The sequence below is a fragment of the Balaenoptera borealis genome (genome assembly GCF_965194805.1).
Source record: "Balaenoptera borealis genome assembly, chromosome: 7".
Taxonomy (NCBI): domain Eukaryota; kingdom Metazoa; phylum Chordata; class Mammalia; order Artiodactyla; family Balaenopteridae; genus Balaenoptera; species Balaenoptera borealis.
Window position 1 is genome coordinate 125,117,495 of NC_138864.1, and position 17,513 is coordinate 125,135,007.

A 17,513-nucleotide genomic window follows, 5' to 3' on the forward strand; every position below is an offset into this window, starting at 1 on the left:
TATTACTTTCTGGAGGCTCTAAGGGAGAATCAATTTCCTTGCCCTTTTAAATTTCTAGAAGCCACCCACAATCCTTGACTCATGGCCTTCTTCCTCTATCTTTGAAGCCAGCTGTAGTGGGTCCAGTAGATTGCATCATTCTTATCTCATCTTTTGACTCCCTCTTCTATACTTAAGGACTCTGTGATTACATCCAGCCCACCCGGATAATCCCGAATAATCTCTGTATTTTAAGGTCAGGTGATTAGCAACCTTATTCTGTCTGCTGCCTTAATCTGAGGATTAGAATGTGGATATTCCTGGGAGGGCTATTATTCTGCCTACCACATAGCATATCAATTATACTTTAAAAATTTTTTTGGTGATTGCCCTGGAGTTTACAATATGCATTTTAAATTAACCTGAATCTGCCTTAAAGTAACACCATATTGCTTGATGTGTCATATAGATACCTTGTTAATAGCATAATCCCAATTTGTGCCTCCCACCGCTGTGACCTTGCTGTCACTCATTACTTACCAGTGTGCTATGATCATCTAATACATTGTTACTATTATTACTTTAAACGGTTATTTTTTAGGTCAGTTAAGAATAAAAAAATAAAGGATTTTATCTTCATTTTATTTATTCCTTCTCTGATGCTCTTCTTTTCTTTATGTAGATCCAGGTTTCTGACCTGTATCATTTTCCTTCTGCTTGAAGAATTTTCTTTTTTAAACATTTCTTGCAGGACAGGTCTACTGACGATGAATTCCTCAGTTTTTTGGGTCTGAAAAAGCCTTTATTTCTCCTTCACTTTTGAATTATAATATTGAGGAATATGGAATTCTAAAGTGGTGGTGGGGTTTCTTCCTTACTTTAAATATTTCACTCTGCTCTCTTCTTGCTTGCATGATTTCTGATGAGAAGTCCACTGTAATTCTTACTCTTTCCTCTGTAGTTAAGGTGTTTTTCACTCTCTGTAACTTCTTTCAAGATTTTTTGTCTTTTGATTTTCTGAATATGGTATACCTAGATGAGGGTTTTTGAGGGTATTTAATCTGGTGTTCTTTCAGCTTCCTGGGGTGTGTCATTAATTTTGGAAAGTTCTTGGCCATTATTATTTCAAATATTTCTTCTGTTTCCTTTTCTTTTTCTTCTCCTTCTGATATTCTAATAATGGGTATATTTTATACTTTCTGAAATTGTCCCACAGTTTTTGGATGTTCTGTTTTTTCCATTCTTTTTCCTCTTTGCATTTCAGTTTGCAAAGTGTCTGTTGACCTATATTCAAGCTCACTGCTTCTTTCTTTGGCTGTATGGAGTTTCTGATGAGCCCGTGGAAGGGGCTTTTACAATGCTCTTGGTTTTTAGCATTTCCTCTTGATTGTTTCTTACAGTTTCCATCTGTTTACATTATCCTTCTGAAAGCGTGCACCTCAGATTGGGACTTGAACCCACATGCTGGGACTCGAATCCAGACTGGGACTTGAACCCACGTGGCCAGGACTCGAACCCAGCCAAAACCTAGACTGGGACTTGAACCCACACGGCTGGGGCTCAAACCCAGCCAAAACCCACAGTCTTCCAACTGAGATCACACACCTGGTTTCAGGACTTAATGAAGCTCAGGTTCTTGACGTCTCATCGCAGAAAGAATTCAGTGAGAGACAAAGTGATAGGTAGGAAGTGGATTTATTTAGAGAGAAACACGCTCCACAGAATGTGGGCCATCTCAGAAGGTGAGAAAGGCACCAGGGTATGGGAGTGGGTAATTTCATAGGCTAATGAGTGGGAGGAGTATTCCAGCTATTTTAGGAAGGGGTGGGGATTTCCAGGAACTGGGCCACTGTCCACTTTTTGATCCTTATGGTCAGTCTTGGAACTGTCCTGGCGCCTGTGGGTGTGTCATTTAGCTTGCTGATGTGAGCATATACTGAGGCTCCAGGTCTAGTGGAAAAAGTCGACTTGTTTGCCATCTTGGACCCATTTAGTTCTAATCACTTTATGTCATGTCCTTAGGTTATGTCATTCTTTCAAAAGTTGTGCCCTGCCTCCTTCCCTCCTGTTTCACTTCTGTTCTTTGCATGTTGTCTTTTTCCATTAGAGCCCTTAACATATTAATTACAGATATTTCAAAATCCCTGTCTGATAATCCCAAAATCTATGTCATCTGAGTCTGGTTCTAATGATTGCTTTGTCTTGTCAGACTGTTTTCTCTTTTATTATGCCTTGCATTTTTGAGTTGTTGTTGCTTTTGAAAGACTGACACAGTTGTATCAGGTAATAGGAACTAATAGGGGTTTGGCAGTGTTTAATGTTTGCTGTAGCTACAGGTGCCAGAGGCTTCAAATTCTTCTAGTGCCCTTGTTTATATCTGCCCTCTTGACTTTGGGGTTTTCTAAGTACTGTTCCCCAGAGAGAGTCTGTGTCTTGCATCTCTTTCAGCTGTAACCCACCGGTATTATATTTGGAGCCCTGCTGGTGTGATGGTAAAAAGTGTGGGGGAGGGTAAGAGGTCTGCAATCTTCCAGTTAATCTCAGCCTATGTCTGTGACCTTCACACGTGTTCTCCATTGCTGTAGCTTTTTTCCTCCCTGTAACATACTCCCTTCCCTAGCTGCAGAGTTCCCAGTCTATTTTCTAGAAGGCTTCACCTTTGTTGATTACGTTTCCCCCCTTAGGTTTGACTGGAAGGCTTGGAGGGGCTGGAGTGGGAGGAATGCTCTTTCCTTCTTTCTTTCTTTCTTTTTTTTTTTTTTTTATAACCAGGTTCTTTATTTTGAATTTCAAAGGTTTAATATTCCATTTATACCCCATTTCTCTTTAATTTCCTTAACTTGCCACATGCCCTTTCCCGTTTTGACATTCTAAATAATTCAAGCTATTTTGTAGAATATGAATAGAACATCTCAAATGCCTTTGATTGGAAGCCGTTCAGTTCAGCCAACACTTATTTATTTATCACCTGGGTGCCAAGCCCTGTGTGAGGCACCTGGTCTACATAGTTCTTCCCTTTATTTTCAGTTGTCAAAGGAGTCACTTCATCTGTGGTGCTTCAATAGGCTAAAGTCAGCATTTGAGGAAAACATGCAAAGATCTGATTTTCAAGTCTTTTGAATGAAGTTGTGAGCAGCTACGATGTAGCAAGTGCTGGCTAGATGCAGAATAATCTTCCCTCCAGGAAGTTCATTCAACTGCCACTTAAAGCACCTTTAACTTTTCAAAGTAAAATGCTGAGGAATGCCTTTTCTTAATCTGGAGAAAGCTCTGGCAGTGTCTTTTCCCCTGGAGCATATGCCTTTGTTATGAAGGAAACTCTGGGCTTGTTTCATGTTTTGCAATGATTACTCTTCCCCTCCCTGCTGTGGTCACGAGGGGAATCTTTCTGGGGCCTTCACCTTCACGGTGCAGACCTGGTGGGATTCCTGGAGGTAAAGCCCACAGAAGTGTGGACCCCCCCCCCGCAAAGACTGCATCCCTGCAGTTTTTCACTTTCACGCCAGTTTGCCCCTAGTCTCCAGCACCAGCTTATGGCTCCTGCAGCTTTTGCTTCAGGTAAGCAGATATCAGCTGTGTCTCCAGGTTTTGGGTGGTAGTTTGTCCTGTAACCTTAGTTCTCTGATGGGTTCAAAAGTGTCATTGATTTTCAGTTTGTTCTTGTAAGGATGGAAGTGATGGCTTCTAAGCTCTTTTCATGTTGGAGCTGAAAGCATGCTTTTTAACTTAGACTTTATGACTTGTTACCATCTTGAGTGAACTACATACATACATAGGTTCAGGACAGCTGGTGTTGTATCTAGAGTTGATGATGTAGGCTGAATTTGATACTTCATATTTATCAGCTGATTAACAATGATTTCAAGCTACATTTCCTGATAGCTTTTGATTTCCTTAGAAAAGCTTATCACTTTGAAATGTTCTTTTTTTGCAAGTATAAAAATATCTTGCAACTCTTCAGAAAAGCTTTTTGTATGCATTATTTTGTACTTTATAGTCAGCAAAAGCCATAGAAGCTCAGTCTTTATTAAATTTTCTATTTAGAAATAAAAAATTAGTACATGTAAGAATTTGTCAAATTGTCCCTTATCTGCAGAAACCTGATTCTGTTAGTTTGAGTTCCTCCTGAAGCAAATCCTGAGATATAAATTCAAATCCAAATTGTTTGTGAGTAATCCCAGGACACACCAGTACGGGAATGAGGAAGCAAGAGGTAGGAAAGTCAGCCAGTAAAGGGCATGTTTTTAAACCAGTTTCCACTGTGGGCAGTTAAAGCTTAATCATGCTGGGGAACACTGGGAGCTAATGTAGAACTACAGGTGGCAGAGTTATCCTGATGGGGAGGGTGGGAAGGAGCTGGCCTTTTTTACCAGTCCAGTGTTGAGGGCTGCCCTTTGGGAGGGACACATTGCCCCATATTTGTGGGCCTCCCCTGCAGGTGGGCAGAGGGGCTCCAGAGGCTGGAGATGCAGGTGCTGGCGGTTGGAAGTCAGACCTACCTGTGCAGGCTCGAGAGGATGGGCAAGTGACATCGTCTGCTGTATTGGTTTCCTACAGCGTGATTCAACAGGATGAGCTAGGGTAGAAATTGGTTGGTTGCCAATTAGATTTGTTAGCCTTCTAAACCTCTTGAGGTGGTAGATTGCATTCAGAAATGAGTTTTCTGAAAAAGGCCGAAGATTCTGTCACATTATGATTTGCTGATGGTCTCTTTTTGGTAGTACCTAGCCTGTTCACTTTGAAATACAAAAGCAGGGAATTCCCTGGGAGGTCCATTGGTTAGGACTCCACGCTTTCACTGCTGAGGGCCCGGGTTCAGTCGCTGGTTGGAGAACTAAGATCCCATAAGCTGCGTGGTGTGGCCGAAAAAAAATAATTGAAAAAAAATTGAAAAAATCCCCCAAAAGCAACAGTTTAGAACATAACCCTAGCCTTGTGCTTCTGGTAATGGCAGACTGGGTAACTTCATTCAAGCTAGTTGATGCTCCTGAAAAGTCTGAGAATTTACAAAATAGTAAAGAATTACTGGGTTAAGATTTTAGGAGATGATAAAAATCCAGAGAGGTGAATTTCTTGCTTGGGAGGAGAATTACTGATATCTTGAATCTTGTGGGAAACATAAATTTATGTTAAAAAAAAATCACTGGATGATATATTTTTTAGAGTGGCAAATAGGAAATCACTGGTCTGTTCCTTGCCAGGTGGTATTACAAAGTGATTAAGGACGTAGGGCTGACATCAGATCACCGGGATTCAAATCCAGTTTCTCCCCTTACTAGCTCTGTATCCTTAAAGCATGTTACTTAATTTCTGTAAAATCAAGAGGGAAAAAGATAAGCATTGTTCTTTCCCTATCTATTATATTTTACACCATGGACTAGTATTTTGCTCTATTTTTGTTAGTCTTAATTTGCGTACTTGACTAATGTACATAAACCACTTTGTTGGCACCGTATACCCCAAGAGGCTCATGACATGCTAGCAGAATAAAACACTCAATAGCCATGGTTTAAGGATAGTCAACTCCACTAGTATGTCTTTGGACCCTAGGACAAAGCTGGCTGTAGAAGACCATGGATGTATGTATGCTGTCTGTATTGTATGTGTTTGGATATCTCAGAACACTTATTTCTAGCAACCACTTTTTTTCTTGTTCATTTATTTCATCTTTATCTGATGTACTTTTGGTTTAATCCCCCTTTTTATGGGCAGAAAGGGAACAAGAAATAATAGTTTTAAAGTTTTGGGGGTTGTGTTTATGTACTATTCATTTTATGTGCCTCTGTCAGAAGTTGCAGTCTGGAGGCTGGTCAACAGCTTTTGCAGTTTTTGAGTTTGAATTGCATCAGGTGGGGGATGTACCCTGCCACTTGCCACCACTCTTATGTTTTTTCTCTCTTGCTTCTTTTATCTGCTTGGCTTCTGACTACAGATGTACATGTTTGTTGCGCAGGCACTTATGAGGCTGTGGTCACTTTCTCCTTATTTTCTTCCACAGGTCTTAACCAGGGAGAGCTGCTACTTTCTACTTATAGTCAGCCTCTACCAGCCCATATTCACTGACCAAGCAGGTGTCCTAAGTTTGGATATTTTAAGTACTTTGTCATATTGTCTATCCTTTTAGTTTTCTTTTCTTTAGTGTTTAATTAAATTTGCTTCTACCTCCAATCAACATTACCATGTGGTTTTCATCTGCATTTGAGGTATAATATATAGACAGTTACATGTATTTATGCTTCTTGATTTTCTTATAGAGAGGAGATTCATAAATATCAGAGGTCAAAGGATTGTTCTCAGGGAGCATACGATGTCTGGAATTTGCTCTGAACCTTTCCTAATTCAGTAATCGCCTTATTTGTAATTATGAACTATATTTCCTTCTAGTCTTCAGAGTAGATAAGGAATGAGAAAGAATCATGTGTACTTTTGTGTTGTCATCACCTGGTAATTTCACAGGGTATGTAGGAAGGGCAGTGTTGTAAATCAGTATTTGTCCTTACATGACTACAGCTGAGTTAAAATATGAACGTGTCTCTCTTAAGGAAAAAGCTAACAAATGTTTGCTGTTTGACCCTTTGGAATATAGAGTATATTGATGAGAAAGTAGCTAGAAACTACTGAAAGGTAAATACTTAACATTTAAAGAGAGACATTTAAAACTTCATTAAATATTATGAAAATTATTTTGTACTGAAGGAAAATGGGGGCTGTCCTGTTTAGTTAAACTGAATTGTCTCATTAGCCTTGTAGTAAAAAAAAAAAAAAAGATGGATATTCAAAGAGGCATGCTAATTTCAGACTAGATAATGTTTTATAGAGAAAACAGTTTTTCAAATCATGCTTTTAGAATATTTGTTTAGTGTCCAAATTTTATTCTCAAATTTTTGACAAATTAATGGAATTAAAATATTTCTTTAAGTATGCTAAAACCCCTTTGCTTCTGAGGTTAAAAGAAAAGGCCATATATTTCATTTGAAGCCTTCTACTATTTAATCCTCTCCAAATTTGTTCTTATATTTTTAAGTTAGGAAAGGAAATTTTTTCCTAAGAAAATTTTTACCCTGATTATTAAAAAAATACATATTCTTTGTATTTCTTTTTAAATGAAGAAAAATAGAACATTATCCATAATGCTGCTAACCATAATCTATTAAATTTATTTTTCAGTAACTGCAAATAGCAGTATAACATTTTATGGCTAGTGTAGAAAGATTAAAAACAACTAGTAGAATTTACAGCAAAACATTAATAGTGGTGAGATTTCAGGGGGTTTCTAATTTTTAACTTTTGGCTCATCTGCACTGTGATGAGAAAAACAACTTTTGAGGAAAACAACTTTGTTTTTCTGAGTTGCTGCCTAGGCATTTTACACTATGATAATTCTACTCACACCCAGAGCTTAGACATTCAGGTCAGGGCTTGAGCTTAGGGTGCCTGCCCTAAGTTCCCACTTTGCTTTCCCCAGGGCATCTTTTTTTTTTTTTTTAATTTAATTTTTTTTTTTATTTTTGGCTGTGTTGGGTCTTCGTTGCTGTGTGCTGGCTTCTCATTATGGTGGCTTCTCTTGTTGTGGCTCATGGGCTCTAGGCGCGCGGGCTTCAGTAGTTGCGGTGCACGGGCTTAGTTGCTCCACGGCATGTGGGATCTTCCCGGACCAGGGCTCGAACCCGTGTCCCCTGCATTGGCAGGTGGATTCTTAACTACTGCGCCACCAGGGAAGTCCCCTCACTCAGCATTTTTAATTCAATACACCAGCTCCGGCTTCTCAACACATGTATTTTCTGATTTTTTAGCATAATAGCAGAACTTAAAAGTGTCAATCCCCGGCACCTTACATGGTGTCTGGCATATAAAGCTCCTACTGTGTTCCCAGTGTTAGCCTTTTCTTTAGGATTATTTAATGATTTTCAGAAGAAAAATGTTGGATCATTTAGTACATTTAATAGGCTATGATTGGAAAATTAATGGAATGATTTTAAGTATCTGTAGAGTGACACTGTATAATAGGCATTGTCTTAGTGAACTGTACATAATTTACTTTATGGAGCATAATTGAGTAGTAGTGGGTGTGTACTGTGTTCTTTGTTACTAGAAGATGACTGTGAAAAGCATCTCAAAATGGGTCTTCTTAGCTTCAACTATTGTGCTATTGAGAAATACCCTTCACTCTAATCTGATAATGATGCAGGAATTTAACTTCAGTGAGATCTCATGAGATTTTAGACCTGTGTGACCTAATAGTTTGCCACAAAGCATTTTTGGTGTAACAGTAGATGCTGATGGTAGCAAAAAAAGGCTTGGTTTTTGAACAGCCACTATGGAAAACGGTGTGGAGGTTCCTCAAAAAATTAAAAATAGAGCCACCATACGATCCAGCAAATCCACTCCTGGGTATTTTTCTGAAGAAAACATAAAACACTAATTCGAAAAGATTTATGCGCCCCTATGTTCATTGCAGCATTATTTATAATAGCCAAGATATGGAAGCAACCTATGTATCCACTGATAGATAAATCGATAAAGAAGATGTGATATATATATACACACACATACACACACACACACACACACACACACACAATGGAATATTATTCAGCTATTAAAAAACAATGGAACCTTGCTATTTGTGACAACATGGATGGACCTAGAGGGTATTATGCTAAGTGAAATAAGTCAAAGGAAGATTTCACTTATATGTGGAATCTAAAAAAGAAAACAAACAGACATAAAACAGAAACAGACTCATAGATACAGAAAAACTGGTAATTGCCAGAGAGGATGGAGGGTGGGGGAATGCATGAAATAGGTAAGGAAATTAAGAGGTACAGACTTCCAGTTATAAAATAAATAAGTCACAGGGATGCAATGTACAGCATAAGAAATATAGTCAATAATGTTGTAATAACTTTGTGGTGAGAGATAACTTATCGTGGTGATCATTTTGTAAGGTATAAAAATACCGAATCACTCTGTTGTATACCTGAGACTAATATAATATTGTAAGTCAGTTATAGGTCAATAAAAAAAATGACAATGAAACTGTCTATGTAAACTGCTTAGCTGTCTTCCTCCTCTCCTCTTCCTTCAGAGTAAACATTGATTTCCCAGGATGTGCTCTGCTTACATATTATACTCTTCTCTAAGATTTCTTGTTGCACAGAATCTAAACAGTGTCCTGTAACTTCTTTTGGAACAGAAATACACCTTAAAAATTATATAGTTATTTGTTAATTGTTAACACCAGATACTGTGCTAAACATAATGGGTTTGGAAAGATGGGAATGATCCTGTCCTTAAGGGGGTTTGCTTACAGTAAGCATAACAATGCTTATACTATAGGCAAATTGTTCATTGGTATATCTCCAGTCCGTGTATCTGGAAAGGATTCTTCTGTCATTAACTATACCTCTCCAGAATCTGAGTGTTGGCATCTCATTTTCCAACCACAACATTCAGTCTTTCCAGGTCACTCTCTTTGGTAACATAACTCCAACAATCATTCAGCCACATCGGAGTCTCTGATCATTGGCCCATCCACGTTTTTTCATCCTGCTTCATTCTTCCTTATCCTCTCATTTCTCCTTGTCTGGCTTAAATCTGTGGTTTGTCATTCTAATCAGCACATTGCATATACCTTTCCCCATTCTTCTTCTCCTGTACCTCCCTGGCAAAACCCTGACTCTTAGCTTACAAGGCACCTGTTCCTGAGCAGCTCCCAGACCATGGCTAGAGAAAACATGAAACCATACCATCTTGTCTCACTGCAAATTCATGTAAACAGGTGGTTAGTCTTTTATTCATTTAATTTTCAAAAAATATATTACATTGATATCTAACTGCTGAAGTTTTTGCTTTATTAACTATTCAAGTTTATGATTGAAAGTGTTTGGTTACTAGTTGTTTTGTATTAACTAACCTTAAATATTTGCTTTGACCCTCCTTTTAAAGGCTTTCAAGCCTTGGATGTTGAAGCCATGGGTATGCAGAAGGAATGGCAAACAGTATGAAGCAAAAAGACTTTATTGTGTAGATGCTGGATTCATTATTTGTTAGCATAGATTAGATTAAATTTTCAGCCTTTTGATTTTTGTTTGGATGTTTTAATTTCTTTCCTTAAGCAGTTAGGGACCTGTTACTTTATTATGTAACAGGCATCTGATTGGTTTCCACTTTTTTTATATTTGGTTGTTAACTTCTTGACCTGTCTAAAGGACTTCTGAAGTCTTTTGCTTCTGAAGATTTATGATTAATTATATTTAAAAAATGACCTGATTTTGTAAATTCCTCTCATTTTTATAGGTTCCTTAATTTAGTGTAATGATTCACTACATAAAACAATTTCTCTAAAAAAAATTACCATAATATGGCTTGAAAAAAATAATAATTTTTACCTGATAGGATTGTTGAAAGTTAATACATTTTACAGCTCAGGACAAGGACTCTTGATGTTGAGCTGTGTGGAGAGGATGAGCTGGGGGTATTCTGTGAAGAATCTGGACAGAGTTGGCCAAATCTTATGGGTGAGGTCTTTAGGATAAAACTTTTTCATTTTGCCCTTAAGTGCTGTGGCAGCCAAGAGGTAGCCTAACATCATGCAGTGAACAAAATGGAAAGTAGCCTCCTGTTTTATCACGAAGAGCTTTATTTAATTTGTGAAATTGGACAGTGAGAGCCTGTTGTTTTTTGTACCTTTTCTAATAATAATTACGGCTATTGTCCTGCCCAGTTGTTATACTGTTGTTGACATAAAGTAGTCATGATCTCCATGTGTAGCATTAAGGTATTGATTGGCTCAAACAGGATAGTAAACATTTGTTTTGAAATCCCGTACTTTACAAGCATATTGATAACCATATTACAGTAATTTTTTCTTTAATTTCAATAAATATTTATTGAATGTTTGCTATGTGCCAGGTGTTGTTATAAGCTCAGGGGATACTGTAGGAAATAGAACAGACAAAAAACTTGCTCTGATGAAGCTTACATTCTAGCAGGGGGGAGATAGATAATAAATAATAAACGTAATGAATAAGGAGTTAATGTAGTATGTAAGAAGGTGGTAAGCTGCATGGAGTAGGGAAGATGGGAAGTGCTGGTGTTTGGCAGTTGAGTTGCAGTTTTAAATATGGTAGTCTAGATAGAACTTTGTTGAGAAGGTAATATTTGAGCAAAGAGTCAATAAAGGTGAACTTAGCTGGGATGAAAAGTATTCTAGGCAGAGGGAAGAACCAACACATAATCCCTAATACATTTAGTGACCTATAAGGAGACCAGTTTCTAGGATGAAATAAATGAAGAGGGAAGTAGTCGGAGATATAGTCAGACTCTTAGGGACTTGTAGGTCATTGTAAGGAACAGATGGTCACAAATACGTTTAATATTATATTTTAAATTTAGATCATGAGGAGGAAAAAGTTAACATGCGTTGAATTTGTCCTGTATTCTTTCATTCTGTAGATATTTTTCAGCATCTTCTATGTGCCATTTATTGTGCTAAGTGAAGGGAGTACAGTGAGCAAAGAAACAGCCACAAAAGGTAGCCACAGTTTTTATGGAGATTATCTTGGTCCAGTGCAAATCAGTGTTTGTGTGCTAACCATTGTGCCTGATGCTTTACAAATATTATCTTACATAATTCTAAGTACTTCATTTAATTCTAAGTATCTAGTAAGATAGACAGTATTGTTAACTTGGAATACAGGTGATGAAAATGAGGCTTAGAAAATTGGGTAATTTTTCCAAAGTTGCATGGCCAGTATGTGACAGAATTGGATTAGAACTTAATCTTGTCTTTTCATTATCTGTTCTTTGGTTCCCAATCTGTCTCTGCGTCATAGGTAACCTATTAACTGTGGAAGCTTGTTAAAGCTGTAGACCCCTTAGCGCTACCTCCGCAAATTCTTGTTTAGCGCATCTGGCACAGAGCCCCGGGAATCTGCATTTGTAGTAAACACTCTAGGGACTCCTGTATTTTGGAACTGTTACCTTCAATATTATATTTATGGTGGACGTCCTAATCTTGTCCCTATTTTTAAAGAAAATGACTTTATCATGTCAGCGTTGAGTATCATTTTTGCTGTAAGATATTTAGAGATGCTCTTGGTCAGATTAAGGATTTCCCTATTCCTAGTTGCTAAGAATTGAGTGTTCAGTTTTAATAAGCTCTTTATAACCTCCACTGACCAAATCATATGCATTTTTTCCTTTAATTTTTTTAAAGTAGTAGATAATAATAGGTTTTCAAATATTGAACCAGCCTTGTATTCCTGAAGTAAATATAACTTGTTCATATGTATTCATTTTTTAAAACATTATTTGTTTCAGTTTTAGTGTTTCTCTTTAAAATTTTCATAATCTGTCAGAGATTGTCTTTAATATTCCTTCCTCATACTGTCCCTGTTTTGTTACCAGGATGATAATAGCCTCAGAAAGTGAGACAAGAGCACATTTCCTCTTTTTCTGTTCTTTGGAGGTAGTCGTATGAGACTATTCATCTGTTCCTCAAATGTTTGATAGAACTCACTTGTAAAACTGTCTAGAAATGTTTTTATCTAGAAATGGTTTAATATTCAAAAGGACTAGTACAGCCATCCCAGTTTCCTGATTTTCCAGTCTTAGTTGTGCATTTATATTTTTCTAGGAATTTATCCATTTCACTTAGATTTATGAACAATACTTTTATTTTTAATCCACATATATATTTATGCTCTCTTTTTCATTTTTGGTATTATTTATTCCTGCTTTCTCTCTTTTTTTCTTTCTTTTTTTTTTTTTCTCTCTTCTTCTTGATTAGTCTTGCCAGTGCTTTGTTAATTTTATTGATCTTTTAAAGAACCAACTTTTGGCTTTGTTACCTTGTTTCATTTTCATTTTCTGTTAATTCCTGATATAACTGTTTTTGTTTCCTTCTTTTACTTTTGTTGGGCTTATTCTGTTTTTCTGAATTCATTGTTTGTGGTCTGATTTTCTGATATTAACATCCCAGGCTATAAATTTGGCTTTTGCTGTATCTCACAAGTTTCGAAAAGTAGTATTTTCACTATTTAGTTCTAAATAGCTTCTAATTTCCATTTAGACGTTTTTTGAGTTTTCTGGTTATCTTTTTGTCATTGATTGGTTTTCAGCTTAGTTGTCTTGTGATCACAGCATGTGGTCTATAGGATGCAAACTCTTTGACCCCACTTCTTGAGGGCATTTGCTTTTGCTCTGTTCTCTCATGGACAGCTCTTCCCCAGATATTTGCAGTACTCACTACTTTATTTCCTTCAGGCCTTGTCTAAATATCACCTTCTCGGTGAGGCCTTCCCTAGCCATCTACCTAAAATTTCACATACCCTTTTCTACTTCATATCGCTCTTCCCGGCTTTATTTTTTCTCCTTAGCACTTACCACTTTCTAGTATTATCCAACATCGTGTTCAAAACTGGGTAGGGAAGGAAGTAAAGTCCTTAAGGGATATGTGGCTGGGGACAGAAAATATAAGCTTTGAGAGAAGGGAAAGGTTGAGTGCCTGCAGTGAGATTGAAGAGTAACTAATAGTAGTGCAGGTGACCCTTGAACAACAGGGGTTTAAAGTGCCTGGGTCCACTTATACGTCAAGTTTTTTCAATAAATAATACAGTTTGCCCTCTGTATTTCACAGGTTTTGAATCTGTGGATTCAGCCAACCGCGGACAGAAATTGCTATCTGTGGTTGGTTGAATCCCTGGGTGTGAAACCCGTGGATAAAGAGGGCCAATAAAGGACTTGAGCATCTGTGGATTTTGGTATACATGGGGGCTCTGGAAGCCAACCCAGGCAGATACCAGGGGACAAATGCTAGTATGGGTAAGAACAACACAGCTGGGGAGTCAGGATTGTGCTCAGAGAGTGAGGTTTTCATTTAATATTTAAGAGGTTCGTCGATCAGTTGTGGATGATGATAAAATCAAGGGTAGGGGCAGGGTCCCTTAAGTAGAATGTGGGTGAAGGTTGTAGGAGAGACATGAATCAAGACATTTGGAAACTAGGGTTTTGAACGATTCTGGACATCACCCAACATGGTGGTGGGATTTGGGATAAAGAAGAAAGATGTGAACGAAATGTCAGTGTCCACCTGTCTTCCAGAGCTGCTTGATGGAATAGCCCTTGAATAGCATCGTCTGGCTTCTTGTGATTGGAGAAGAGATTGGCTGACTTTCTCTCTTGGTCCATTCTGCGTTCAGGGTCAAGGAGGCCAGGTTGAACTGGGAAGGCCTGGAGTGGTTTGAGGAAAACAATCTAAATATAAATCTTCTTAGATAGTTGAAGAAGCGATTGGCTCCTTAGATGCACAGTTCTTTATGGCATCAGAGCAGCCTGTGCAGTTAGTCTTGAACTAAAGAATTTCAGGGCCTTTTGAGGAATTAGTGCTTTTATCTTCAATGTTGTTTGTTTGCTTGTTTTTTTCCTACCCCCAAGCAAATATTTTAGGAAGTTATAATGCCTGCTTTAGTTGAAATCTAATGTTTCACCTAAATGTTTCTAGTCTGTATTTCTGCAACATTTCTATTGCAAAGTTGCAACTTTTAATTTTTCATTTGTTTTGAATCCTCCATTCAACATTTTCTTCTACTTCCAAATAAAGTGGTTCTTTTTCTGTGCATGTCTTTAATTTTAAAAGTGCTAACAGCTGACATGACAGCACTTTCATTGTTACCTGACTTTCCTTTTGTGCTGTAGTCATTTCCCTTTGGTATTACTGGTAGTGGGAGTTTTTGTTTGTTTGGATGGTGGTGGTGGTGTTTTCTTTTTTTTTTGAGCTTTTGAATTGACAGGTAGTGGAATAACTAATACTTCTTGGTTGGCAGATAGTTAAGAAATTGAGCTATTTACTGTCTTCTGGGCTTACAGCATAACTGTACAAAACAGCTTAATTTTTTTTTTAACTTTTGTTTGTTTTTATTAATTTTGTTTATTTATTTTGGCTGCGTTGGGTCTTTGTTGCTGTGCGCGGGCTTTCTCTAGTTGCGGCGAGCGGGGGCTACTCTTCATTGTGGTGCCCGGGCTTCTCATTGCGGTGGCTTCTCTTTGTTGCAGAGCACGGGTTCTAGGCACACGGGCTTCAGTAGTTGTGGCTCGCGGGCTCTAGAGCACAGGCTCAGTAGTTGTGGCATACGGGCTTAGTGCCGTGTGGGATCTTCCCGGACCAGGGCTCAAACCCATGTCCCCTGCATTGGCAGGCAGATTCTGAACCACTGCGCTGCCAGGGAAGTCCAAAACAGCTTAATTTTTGAATTGGAGCTTACTGATGTTGATTTGCTTTGTCCTCATTTGGGAGGCATGATAATATTAGTTTCTAAATTATTTCATACTATAGAAATAAGAAGTAATGGATAAGTAGTATTGCTTTGTAGATTTCTTCTGTATATACATTACTTAAATAGGGTTTCTCTGCCCTCGTGTTCAGTGAAACTATTTTATATGTGCATTGGGCTCTTTACAAAGAATTCCTCAGGAAGTTGTGTGAGGCCTCCATGAAGACCAGATATTATCAGAAAGCTTAGGAAAAAACTGCTGTTCAATGCCATATTGTTTATAAGACATCATAAGGAGAGGGAAAATATAATTATTTGAACTCTTTCAGTTATAAATTTGAAATGTAACTGTTGAATCTAGAGTGGACATTAGGGCAGGTTTAATCTTTGATTGGAAAGTGAATATTTTTTCAAGTTGCTTATTTTTAATAACAGATTTTAATATCCTTGGATTAAAAGATTTAGTCTTATAATTTTACAATTAGAAGGGACCTTAGATGTACTGTCATGACGCATGTAGTACTTGTATTTTCCTTATGAAAAGTTAGACCCTGAAAAAAAATTAGCAAACTGAAAGCAATCCAGAACAAAGGTGAAGAAGTATCCATTAACATGGGCAAATGAATAAGTCAGCTATTTTGCTGCCGTTAGTTTTCTGAGTACTAACACATTGGCTTGTGGTTTTAATTGTCGAATCCCTTTATTTTTTTATTCAGTGCTAGCCATATATTTTCTTATATTTGGCTGTTGGTTAATGGTATGCATAGGGGTCCTAAGTAAATTGTTTAGAAGTGCTATTTGGTAGGTTGGAAAACAGTGAACATAAACTTGGTAGTTGATTTATAAGTGTCTTGATGTGTCTAACATATTTATCTTTCTCTTTTAGGAAACTGAAAATGGCCCTTCAGCTATGCTAGGTCTATAATGGGAAGTGTCACAGTTCGATATTTCTGTTATGGATGCCTTTTTACATCTGCAACCTGGACGGTTTTGCTTTTTGTTTATTTCAACTTCAGTGAAGTGACTCAGCCACTTAAGAATGTGCCCATCAAGGGGTCTGGGCCCCATGGACCATTCCCCAAAAAATTTTATCCCCGTTTCACTCGAGGTCCAAGTCAAGTGTTAGAATCACAGTTCAAAGCAAACAAAATTGATGATGTGATAGAGAATCATATTGAAGATCCGGAAAGAGGCAACATGAAATTCTCTTCTGAACTGGGTAAGTGTATTTAATTTTTGCTAGCAGCATGTCAAAAGTATTTTATCATTGGAAGTTTAACTGTTCTTGAAATCATGTATTGTTCAGAGAATTAGAAATGTGACATTTTTTCTGCATTGATTTATTTCGTTCATGAACTAGCTGAGGTCATATGATTTTTGCAGGCTCAGTAGGGAGTTATATTCTATTTTGTCCAGTTTTGACTTCAATATTTTATGAGGACTTGGGAGAAACTAATGAGGTCCAGAATAGGAAAAAAAAAAAAAAAGAAAGAATGAAAAATTAAGTGGCTAGAGAGAAAATGGAACCTATGGGGAAGGATTATAATTGCTAGCATTATTTAATAAGGGAAAGTAATGGTTGAAAAGTGACTATATTTAACATATTTTGAAAGGCAGAGTTAATTAAAACAGAACATAAACCATTGAGTTTTGAAATAAGTTGAGATTACTTATATCTAATAAGATTTCTACTTATAAGAATTATTCAGGTGCCGGAATATATTTATTAAATACAGGAGTTTATAAAATAGAAACTTCTTTATTCTTCAAAAATTATATTCTGTTCAATTTGGAAGCAAGACACTGAATACTGTAATTCTAGAGTCCTGGTTTCAGCAAATTTTATTTAAGGGATAAATAAGCCCTTTAAAACTTCGTCTTTAAAACTTAAAAAAGAACTTTGATCTTCATTGATGCGTTAAATAATAAGTAATTTAAGAGTAAAAGCATATAGTAAGAGATTCTGAGAGATTAAAAGATCCACAGAATATAAAGGAAATGTTAAAACATTTTTTTTTCACTTCATCATAGTTTCAAAGAATAAAATCAGTTCCTAGGATTTAATCACTTCCTAATACAGGAGGTTGAACATATTTAAAATTATATGAGGAAATGGAGGCTATTACTTACTTTAGTTTTCATAAAATATACCTTCCAGTCTTTTTCAAACAGCCATTTGGACATCTTGAAAGCATTAATGGGAAAATTTCTAGTTTTTTTGTTTAGAGTAATTTTTGTAAAACTTTTATAAAGAAGTAA

At 37.1% G+C, this 17,513-nt stretch overlaps 1 protein-coding gene across 7 annotated transcripts in view; it reads left to right on the forward strand.

Annotated features, from left to right (window-relative positions):
* GALNT11 (polypeptide N-acetylgalactosaminyltransferase 11) overlaps positions 1 to 17,513 on the forward strand; it is a 47,335-nt gene that overhangs the window by 6,616 nt on the left and 23,206 nt on the right. For 5 of the 7 annotated variants that reach the window (XM_082398964.1, XM_082398958.1, XM_082398962.1 and 2 more), the window contains exon 2: positions 16,141 to 16,473. In XM_082398964.1, coding sequence (XP_082255090.1) covers positions 16,179 to 16,473 — 295 coding nt within the window. In that variant the 5' untranslated portion in view covers positions 16,141 to 16,178. Of the gene's footprint in view, positions 1 to 11,436; positions 11,516 to 15,928; positions 16,056 to 16,140; positions 16,474 to 17,513 lie in introns of those variants that run through there. The other 2 variants (XM_082398961.1, XM_082398960.1) reach the window with 2 other exon arrangements.